General features: G+C 40.6%; 2 protein-coding genes and 3 non-coding genes across 6 annotated transcripts; 1 reads left to right on the plus strand and 4 right to left on the minus strand.

The window, feature by feature from the left end:
- Window positions 1-469: 469 nt before the first annotated feature.
- nop56 (NOP56 ribonucleoprotein homolog) lies at window positions 470-5,830 on the minus strand. The gene is made up of 12 exons (XM_067503886.1): window positions 5,735-5,830; window positions 5,001-5,090; window positions 4,812-4,926; window positions 4,361-4,525; window positions 3,930-4,128; window positions 3,214-3,401; window positions 2,805-2,956; window positions 2,493-2,593; window positions 1,862-2,010; window positions 1,549-1,670; window positions 1,204-1,323; window positions 470-965 (listed from the first exon to the last, which is right to left on the minus strand). Exons 1-12 carry the CDS (start codon window positions 5,735-5,737, stop codon window positions 666-668), a joined length of 1,704 nt encoding a protein of 567 aa, XP_067359987.1. The 5' UTR covers window positions 5,738-5,830; the 3' UTR covers window positions 470-665.
- LOC137128302 (small nucleolar RNA SNORD57) lies at window positions 1,397-1,462 on the minus strand. The gene has a single exon (XR_010914536.1). It is a non-coding gene; the product is annotated as a small nucleolar RNA SNORD57 (small nucleolar RNA).
- LOC137128307 (small nucleolar RNA SNORA26) lies at window positions 3,035-3,165 on the minus strand. The gene has a single exon (XR_010914541.1). It is a non-coding gene; the product is annotated as a small nucleolar RNA SNORA26 (small nucleolar RNA).
- LOC137128303 (small nucleolar RNA SNORA51) lies at window positions 3,653-3,786 on the minus strand. The gene has a single exon (XR_010914537.1). It is a non-coding gene; the product is annotated as a small nucleolar RNA SNORA51 (small nucleolar RNA).
- Window positions 4,976-9,740, plus strand: mlnl (motilin-like). Of its 2 annotated transcripts, none has more exons than XM_067503896.1 (6): window positions 4,976-5,114; window positions 7,181-7,358; window positions 7,862-7,992; window positions 9,158-9,259; window positions 9,348-9,453; window positions 9,591-9,740. In XM_067503896.1, exons 3-6 carry the CDS (start codon window positions 7,879-7,881, stop codon window positions 9,596-9,598), a joined length of 330 nt encoding a protein of 109 aa, XP_067359997.1. In that variant the 5' UTR covers window positions 4,976-5,114; window positions 7,181-7,358; window positions 7,862-7,878; the 3' UTR covers window positions 9,599-9,740. The 2 variants fall into 2 exon arrangements, with proteins under 2 accessions (XP_067359997.1, XP_067359996.1); XM_067503895.1 differs by lacking the exon at window positions 4,976-5,114 and adding an exon at window positions 5,864-5,957.
- The last annotated feature ends 54 nt before the right edge of the window (window positions 9,741-9,794 follow it).

The raw sequence follows: 9,794 nt of genomic DNA on the forward strand, positions 1-9,794 counted from the left end.
TGTTGCAGACTTTTGTAGCAACATTTCCAGTGTGACAAAACAAAATAAAGGCGCCTCATTAAAACAGTTGTTACAATTGACCAGGGGCATATGTGAAGCATGTTTAGGACATAAGACGAACATCAGCACCTTTGTTTTGTAACAGTACAGTGTCCTAACACCACTAGTGAATACAGGTTGTGTAGGTTCATATACAAATTTCCTTAGTTTAAAGGAAATTAACCCTAAAAGCAACATTAATGTGGGTCTCTGATCCAATGATTTTTAACCACTCCCAATTTTAAGCATTGATAAGGAAAAATGCTATAGCTTAATGTACCACCTATGCAACATTAATACATGACAGTCCTAATAAGCTGCTCTTCCAAATAGAGAATTAGAACTTTATGATGCCATGAACTATAGTCTCATTTTACAGGCAACATCTAAAACCAAGTGTTCACTGCAAAGAAAATAAAAAGATTTGACAAAAAAAAGTGAATAGTTTATTTACAGAAGTACAAGTAAATGGCAATAACTTCAAGGCACAAGAATGAGTTTCTTTGCAGTCTAACCTGCTTTGATGTAGCAAGACCATAACATAAGTTTGCTTACACAAACTAAAGTAGCTAGAGTATTTAAAAAAAAAAAAAAACTGTACACAAAAATAAAGTTCTTTTTAGTCTTTACTCAGTCTTCCCTCTTTTTTTCTTTTTCTTAGACACAGCTTCTGGGATAACCTCTGCTGGCTCTGGGTCCACATTTTCAGTCTTTCGTTTCTTTTTCTTTTTGGCTGGAGTAGCTGCTTCTTCAGCTTGATCATCTGTTGCTTCCACCTCTATCTTTTGTTTCTTCTTCTTTGCAGACGCATCTTCTGCTCCGTTCGCTGCAGTAGGCGTCTCATCTGCCTGAACCTCCATTTCCTCAGTCTCTTGTTTCTTCTTTTTCTTCTTCACTACTGGTGCATCAACTTCTCCATCCACTACCTTCATTTACAAAACAAATTTTAAAAATTTCAGGGAAGACCACCATTTTAACAAATATACACATCTTTTTCATAATTGCAGTGTCTGACTCGCTTCAGTGATTAAGTCCATTTATTAGGACCTGCCAATGGTTCGGAGTCAGGTTGATATGGCATGTCGTACATTGAGATAGGACCACACGTGGGTCAAATCTCAAATCAAAACATGCGCGACCAGAGAATAAAGTTAAAAAATTTACCTTAGCTTCACCGTTAGTTTCACCATTTGCTTGAAGTTCTTGCAGTTTCTTTTCACGTTTTTTACGTTTCTTTTCTTTCTTCTCCAGTTTCCGCTTGATCTCTGCTGCAACACCAGTTGCCTGGGGGGAGGGGGATTAATCAGGGTTAATCTATTAATCCTTTTCTTCTTTTTTGGGTTATGTTATAAACGCTGTGTCAGGCTCATTAAATCAGTTTTTACCCTCAGTGACATCAAGAAAAGGCTTGTCATCATTCACAGCTCTGGCAGATGTATTAATCCCTAACCCGATCAGTGTACTGCCCAGCTTTTTAAACACTGCTTCAAATAGATAAACCGAGCTCACCTCTTTCACAGCCTCTTTCATGACATCCACATTCTTCCGTGGCACATCGCCAGTCTCGTAGAAAGACAAACGCTCTTCCACCTGTTCGCGCAATTTGTCACCAAACACACTTGTGGGTACCTCTGCAAAAAGGCAAAACTTGACATCAGCTGAGGATTACAGTAGGCTTAACAGTGTCTTAACAAATGTGACTTTGCTCAGAAAATGGTTTCTCAACATCAACCTAAGGGATGAATGCTGTTGACGAAAAATTGGAGCATCACAGCAATTACACCACATGAACTTTAATTAATTAAAATAAAACAGCACTCACCAGAGAAACAGTCAATACGTGAGGCAATGGTGCACTTGTTTGCCAGATATCTGGAGATGCGGCCTTTGTTCTTGGCAGCGGCACGTCCAATGAAGGTTGAGTGGAAGATAAGGCCGTACTTGGGGGTGTTGCCACGAGTCTTTAGAGCTCTGTATGAGAATACAGCTGCTTTCACATTCAAGATGAACAATTACACAAACTATAGAATGCTATCCACAGATTTGTAACCACCTCACTTGTAAAAAAATGTAATGAAGGGATTGTATGTAATTTAAAAGTCTAGATTGTTACAATACATAATGGCCACAACTGACCACAAGAATAAATTCTGGGGCTCCAAGAAGTGAACTATAGCATTCATCACACTGGTAAGTTAGAGTGTTTTATTCTCCATTTACATTTTGCAAGTTTAAAGCTAACCATCCCTCAGACACACAAAAAGTTTTGAATAGCTTTTTCAATTTGCTACCTCAGCACTGTGAGTGGCTGCTCAGACTGTGGGGATGCATTAGGGCAAGAGGGATCACCCCAGAGCAGAGGTTACTTCTCTGGTCACCCCGCTTTGCTCCAGCCCAGCCCTGCCATCACTGCAACCACTTGTTTCCCCAGCAGGGAGGGGATGCCCCAGTACCTGAACAGGGCCTTCTCTGCTCCCAGGATCTGGACTGTGGAGGCTGGATACTTGGCCAGGTTTGTTAGACTGCCAGCATGGGAGATCAGGCGAGCTCCCACCTGAAGAACATGAGAAAAAAAAAAAAAAAAAAAAACAACTGTCAGTTCCAGACATACATCTCTGAAGAGGGCTGTTAGACTTTAATGGGAACACAATTTGAAGACCATCAGCACCATATGAGTTTCATCACACATATTCAGTGGATTGACAGATTTGGATATAACATCACAGGTCAATTTGTACTGTAAAGACAAAACAGATTCTACTCACCACTTCTCCAATCAAGGCTGCCAGGTTTGGGGCCACTTGGCTCATCTTTGAACGCAGGTATTCCTGCAGCCCCAGTCGATAGTCTGCGAGAGACACCACACGACTAGAGAACCTTTCGATGTTGATGAGATCAATCGGAGAGATGTCCATACCTGGACAACAGGAGAGCGTGTTTAAACACAAAAAACTTTAACTTTAGGAAAAAAGTTACATAATCCATCTCAATGTGTGCTTGTTTCTCCCGACAGGATCCGCAGTGAGGATTTGTGCCATCACCACAGGTTTATGAGAGAGCTACTCTGCCCCCCTGTGTTAGGCACCAAGGACAAGTATAGGTCCAGGGTGGGCAAAAAAGGGGCAATATAATCATTTTAAGATGCTAAAGCGTATAAGAAAATGCTTTACTCACCCATAGAGGAACGTGATGCCTCTAGGATGGCTTGAGCCTTGGCGCCGTCCATCACGACCTCCTCAAGGCTTTCCAGACTCTCCTCAGACAACTCCTTCCTGTTTCCAATGAGCTGAGCCAAGCGGCAGTACATTGAGTTGTCGGACACAATCTTGATGAGCTCTGGAAAGTGGTAGCCATACCATTCACTGCAGAGATAAACCAGATTGTTAAAAACGACAAACTGAAGAAAAAACTAAGATGAATGCAATTAGGGCTGCGCAACGTATCATTTCAACATGGATGATGTTTTAATGTTCATTTTCGTCTCCAAAATCAAATCCGTCACTTGTGTATGCATGGATGCTCTACAAAAGCACAGCTCATTTAAATGCACATCTAAAAAATAAATAAAAATCTGCAATACAGGTTTTTCCAATATCATGAGAACTTTCAATAGGTGTCTCTCCCAACAGTATTGCCCCACCAGATAACATCTAGAGGAGCAGGTAAGTTAGGTGAGGTTAATGTCCCTCCTGTTTCTATACAGCCAGCACTCTAGGGCATGCTGTCTGTGGTAAGCATTAGGAGAGTGTGGGAGGAAAAACAAAAAAACCTTGACATGACCACAAAGATCCACAACACAGCCTGACATGTTTCATCTAAACTGCACACAAAACATTATTTCGACCCATTGATAACCCTTTGTTTCAGTGATGTGACAAAGGGAATCCTACCGGACACGCATGGAGAAGGTGTTTATGTCTTTGTCCAGCTGATCCAGCAGAGCAATGGACTGGATGATCATGTTGTCTGCCCTGTTGACGTTAAATTTGACCTTAGCTCTTGAGTAGCTGTGGCCGAGACCCAGTTGTGCCTTGGAGGCAGCCTGGGCAGTGAGGCCCTTTACCAGGGAGTGGAAATGAAGACGCACACCTGACAGGACAAAACAGATAAAAATGATTTGTTGGTGTGAGGTGGATCAGTGACTAAACAGCTTGCAACCCTGTGGCTGTTCAGATTTTCAGTATGAAACTTCATTCTTTTCAGGGTTAGATAGTGACATCACAACAGGCCACATTTTCTAAAGTAATGCCTCAGACCTACAACTTGTAACAGTGTAAATCCTTCTCCAAACAATGAATGCATATGATTAACATCTCCTCACCTCTGGTTATTTCAGCTACTACACCCCCTGTCTGGATGGAAATAGTAAATTCTTCTTGTAAAGCTGCACCTATTTTGGCATCTGAAACCCCCAGCGCAGCTTTCTTTTTCCCAGAACGAGGAAGGTTTGTTTCAAGGAACAGCTTCAGGTCAGCATGAACCACACCTGCAGGAGTAGAGGAGGCAACTGTTAGTAAGCCATTTTGAGGCAGGGGCACTTGTGATAACGCTACATTCTGTTTACATTCCACAACCTGTTGGAATAGGCTGTTGGGTAGATGTGAATATGGCCTCTTTTGGCGCAAGAAACAATTCACTCTGCTCCACTATACCTCAGATGTTCAGTATTAACATTAGGCTGTCAGCACATTCATTCAGTGGATTGACAGATTACAAAAGCATCATTACAACTGAGGATATGTAAAGTCTGTAAGATAACAGGATCATCTCACCTTCAGAAATAGCATTCATGTTCTCCAGGGCGGCCTGAGCCGATTTGAAAGGGAAGAAAGCAGCCAGGCTCACCATGCTGTTGAACTTTCCGAGGCTCAGCACGCTCTCCTCGACCTGAAACACACACACTCATTATTCACTCTGTAAAACACTAAACCATCACGGGGCCTTGAGGACAGGATACCGACCTGAGGCAGCAGCATGCCGATCTCTTCCACCTCCTTGACGGCGAACAGCGCGTAGCCCGCCGCATGCTCGAACAACACGTGCAACAGCACCTGCGGAAGGTTGATACTGAATAGGTGAGAAAAGCCACACAACTTTTTAATTCGTTCACTAACATGGTGTACAACGTGAAGTACACTTGTCTCCACGTGGTACTCTAACACGTTTTTTGGTACCATCGTCCTTAACATTACATAGCGCAAGCGTGCACTACAGCATTTAAAGCTATAATTACTTAATTGTCACCTAACGTTAGTATGTTGTCACATGTATTAATACGCAGCCACGCCGTCGTTGTGATGAACCCACGTGTTGAACTGGGCCCACGCAGATAGCACTATTAGCGCTAAGCTATCTTATGCTAGCTGGAAACTAAGGTTTCACTAATGTACAGCAGAAAATGGCACAAAACCATACTTTCACTTGCATGGTTTCGACTAGAACAAGTGTTCGATATACTACTTGCAGATGCAGTTATAGACGATTAAAACTAAAACGCATTTTAACCAAAGTTGGTGTTAACCACATTGATGGCTAACGTTAGCTGCGCCACTCACGTTTAAAGGCCTTTCTCCGGAAAACGCCAATAACTACATAATAACCACTTCTACGTAAACGCATTGATACTCCAAAAGAACGTTCTAAATTAAAGCACAATCACAAACTATGTATTTACGCCCAGGAGCAATTATCTTACCATGATTAATAAATCTCTGCAGCAGCACGCTCTGCGTGTCTGCTCTGCGCCTTCACCTCTGTAAAAAAGACAGCAATCGCTGGAGCGAGCACATTGCCACGCAATTCAAATACCGCGATACTAGCCTGACACCGCGGGATCTACACAGATTACCCTCCACCTGCTGCGCAATGCGCACAAAGTACCCAACTTCAGTACGTGCGTGCACGGACAATACTTCTTAGTAAGAACAATTTTTTGTTGTTATTCAACTGTGGGGACTACAGTTGGGTTTTGTCACACACTCAGATAGGGGAACAATTTTAATTTGCATGTTATACCGAACCTCAACCAGAAACTTCACAATTGTCTTTAACTGTAGAAGATGATTTTATTTAATCTTTGGAAAAGTAAGTTACTGTGTCCTAAAACTCAAGACTTACATGCAAGTTTGTTAAGAATCTGCAGTAAGCAGATCTGCAATCTGCAATAAGAATCAGCAATGAGAATCTGCAGTCCAAAATGTAAAAAAAAAAATACTTTACTGGAACTATTGGTGTGTATATAGATATATAGATATTTTTTACAGCCTGATGGAAATATGTAACGTAATGTAATGTAAGAAGGTGTACACCACAGTGAATTGCATGGAGAGAGACACAAATATGTTAAAATGCAATAAACCAGATACAAAGGTACTGTACTAATATTTTGAACTGTTCACTTCTACAGAGAATTTTTACAGGAATACAATTTGAAGCTGCCATTACATTTCAGAACCACACAGGAAAACAGTTCATACTGGCTTTTTCGATATTTAGAACGAATCATCAATAAACCTGGCATCATTAAACCTCAGTGTCATTAGGTTTCCGAGAAATTGGTGCATGTTGGTCTGTGTACACACATAAATTCCGGGCAGGTCATAAATGTCACATACTGGTGGATATTACCTCAGTGCAGAGAATTTATAATGGACCTATTAATACAGGTCACCTCCTGGCTGCTACACACACAAACACACACACACACAGATAAAAAGAGAGAGAAAGACAGGCAGACGTTAATAACTCAATAATATTTTTCAGTATTTTGCTTGGTGACCCAAATGAAAGTCGCACTAATGTTAAACTTTACTTCTCAGTTACCAGTCCATTTTAAAATAAATGTTGTCTTCCTCAGCTTTGAAGATTAAATTAGAGCCAATGTTAGCTGGCTGTTTGATAATTACTGCTTTGTGTTCTATGAGGGACTGGCCAACTCCACAAGTAATTGACTATAGGCTACTCTTCACCTCAAACATGTTCATTACACATCATTACGTGTAACATATGCATTCCGGTGTTCACACTACATACATACATAACACTACAGAATGTAATTTGCCTAGATATGCTGTACATACAGCTCAGTGCGCGTACCACTGTAATAAAAAGACAGATTTCTAAGTAATGCCTGTGTTTCCAGGAACATGGAGGATAGTGCTCGAAGGAGCCTGCTGAGGAGCGGATGTGAGGGAGGACAGTAAAAGCCCAGATATAAAGTGAGGGCTTGATAAAAAAGGGACAGGCTAAGCTCAGATAGGTGACGCTCAGCTCATCTTAAAGCACAATTTCCCAAGGAACTTTCCCAACCGACACAGCATGTAAGTAACACAAAACTTCTTCTGCTTCTGCCTCTTAGGCTTTCCTTTGCCCTCTGTTACTGTACGAAAAAGTCAATAGAGGAAAAGTCCTTACTTCTACTCTATTAACTTTTTCGTACAGTACATTTATGTACAGAGGCATATCGCCGTAATCATGGCAGATTCACTCCTGGCCTCTTATCTGTCTTGCAGTTTATTTTCTCTTACTACCAATCCATCTCTCCTCCTCCCAACATTTGCTATCTATTTGTCAACTTCTCAACTGCACATTGACCTTTGTCCATTGTACTCTATACTCATTGTTTTTGTCACACACACACACACTGAACACACACAAATAGTGCATATTTTCCTATTTGACTCCTTTTTCTTGCTGCTGAAAATATTCTTAAAAATATCCTACATTCTTTGAGTGTCACTTACTACTGTTCATGTACAAACACAGGCTGAACTTTTATATGCAAGTACATGTGTGTTAAATGTGTGTATGTGTATGTGTCCAGTACAGTGCAATATAAGAATGCGAGTGGTGATGGCCGGTTGTGTGGTGGTGATGTGCCTGGTGTTGCTGATGGCTGACAGGACAGAGGGACACATCACCTTCTTCAGCCCAAAGGAAATGATGCTGATGAAGGTAAACAGTGTGATTGATTGGACAGTGTGGATAAGTGGTGCTCTACTGAGGCTCAACTCCTTGAAAAATTTGTTATGCATGTTATAAAAAGGCATTTTCACTGTTTTCTGATGTTTTATTTAAAAATTCAATACTAATAGTTACAGGAGTTTCACAGTCCTACACTAAATGATGAGTGATGATCACTTTTTAGTGGAATTGGATTAATACCAAACTGTCATTAGAGTTTCTTCAGATTACACTGGCCCGTGACTTTACTGGATGAGCATCCAGATGATTAAACAATTGGATTTTACAAGTGTGGTGTTTAACAAATAGAGCTTAAACAAATGTGTTTGTTCAGTGTGACTACAGTGGTCCAGGGAATATAGACAGAAAATAGCATCTTGGCCATGTCTATTAATATGCACTCTCCCTGTCAAACAGACTTAAACAATATAACCAATTAGTAGATTGTAATTTGCATCTTCTACTAAAATTCATACATCTATTCATACATCTTCTACTAAAAAATTCAAACAGTCAAATCTGAATTTATTAATTATGTAGTTATTCAAGAAAACATACTTTGTACTATTTGCTGCTGCGCATGAGATACGCTCTAAACTTTAGTTGGTAGCCTTTTTAACACAGATTAATACACTGTGTCCAAAGTTAAGGGATTAAAATGTATTTGCACAGATCCATGGAGTCAAACAAAGTCACCATATTCCATATCTTCTGGAAAATTCTTTGCAGTCCCAGCAAAGTCTATAAGCACAATCTCTCCTGCAGGTAAATTGAGCTCTTGCTTGCTGTGTGAGGGTTGTCGCTAGTTTTATTCTGGTCCACTTTTTCTTCTTTTTTAACTTTTCTTTAATAATTTTGACAGAAGTAGCTCTATTTAAATTGTAGTAACTCTTAAATAACTTTGAGCCAAAAATATTTAGTGTTCAGTTACTAGTGTTCAGTTACTCTTGCTATTTAAACATTGTGTGTTAGAAAAGCCACATCACACACAGTTATTCTGTATGGGTGTAAACTTACTCAAAGTAGAGCTGAGATCTGTCACGTTAATGTGTCTTTTTTCATAATGTTCAGAAGCCTAAAGTCGATTGTAACTGTCCAAATACTAATGGTGTTGACAGTACGTATGCTTCTGTTTCGGGTTTCTGCCGTTCTGCAGGAACGTGATGGAAGAAAAGAAATGGAGCCTCGGTTGGAGGATGGTCCGGTTGAAGAGTTTAGTGTCAAACAGCTTCCACGGGTGGAGCGAGGTGGAAATCCTGTGAGGACACATATGCACAGCACCCCCCATAATCACCAAAACAATTGTGTCATTAATTCAAATACAATAAAAACTTGTATTCGTGCAGGATGAAGTCGTGAAGATTGGCATCCGTCTTTCACCCAAACAGTTGGACCACGTGGCTCCAGTGCTCGACAAGATCCTCCATGAAATAGCGGAGCAGCGTCTGAAAGGTCCAGTGATAGTAATATTTGTTTAAAAGGATACTTCATGATCTTGTTTAAGATGATTACTAAATGCATTTTTTCACCCCACTGCCTCGAGTAAAAACCTCCTTGGTAACTGTACTGTTCTCCCACTCTCTCTGCAGCCAAATAGTGAAGCTGAAGACACCAGTGGATAAATGCTGTGTAAATTCAGCCTAAAGTAATGGATGAATAAATGTAATTAATCAGTCAATAAAGGCAAGGGATTGTCTCTAGTTAGAGGCTCTGTTGTAATTTCCACTTGTTTAACACATCAGCTTGGCAAAGCCAGAGTCAGCATCCCTCTTCGGAAAGTCTTTCATCAGGAA

The sequence above is a fragment of the Channa argus genome, chromosome 5 (assembly GCF_033026475.1).
Source record: "Channa argus isolate prfri chromosome 5, Channa argus male v1.0, whole genome shotgun sequence".
Taxonomy (NCBI): Eukaryota; Metazoa; Chordata; class Actinopteri; order Anabantiformes; family Channidae; genus Channa; species Channa argus.

Excerpts from the sequence above, each read along its gene's own strand:
- nop56 (XM_067503886.1), bottom strand. Across the intron at positions 4,927-5,000 it reads TCGGCATGCTGCTGCCTCAG|GTCGAGGAGAGCGTGCTGAG; the intron begins GTCGGTATCCTG and ends TGTGTGTTTCAG. Across the intron at positions 4,526-4,811 it reads CATGAATGCTATTTCTGAAG|GTGTGGTTCATGCTGACCTG; the intron begins GTGAGATGATCC and ends CTACTCCTGCAG.
- mlnl (XM_067503896.1), top strand. The coding sequence starts at position 7,879 with ATGCGAGTGGTGATGGCCGGTTGTGTGGTGGTGATGTGCCTGGTGTTG. Across the intron at positions 7,993-9,157 it reads AGGAAATGATGCTGATGAAG|GAACGTGATGGAAGAAAAGA; the intron begins GTAAACAGTGTG and ends GCCGTTCTGCAG. Across the intron at positions 9,260-9,347 it reads TGGAGCGAGGTGGAAATCCT|GATGAAGTCGTGAAGATTGG; the intron begins GTGAGGACACAT and ends GTATTCGTGCAG.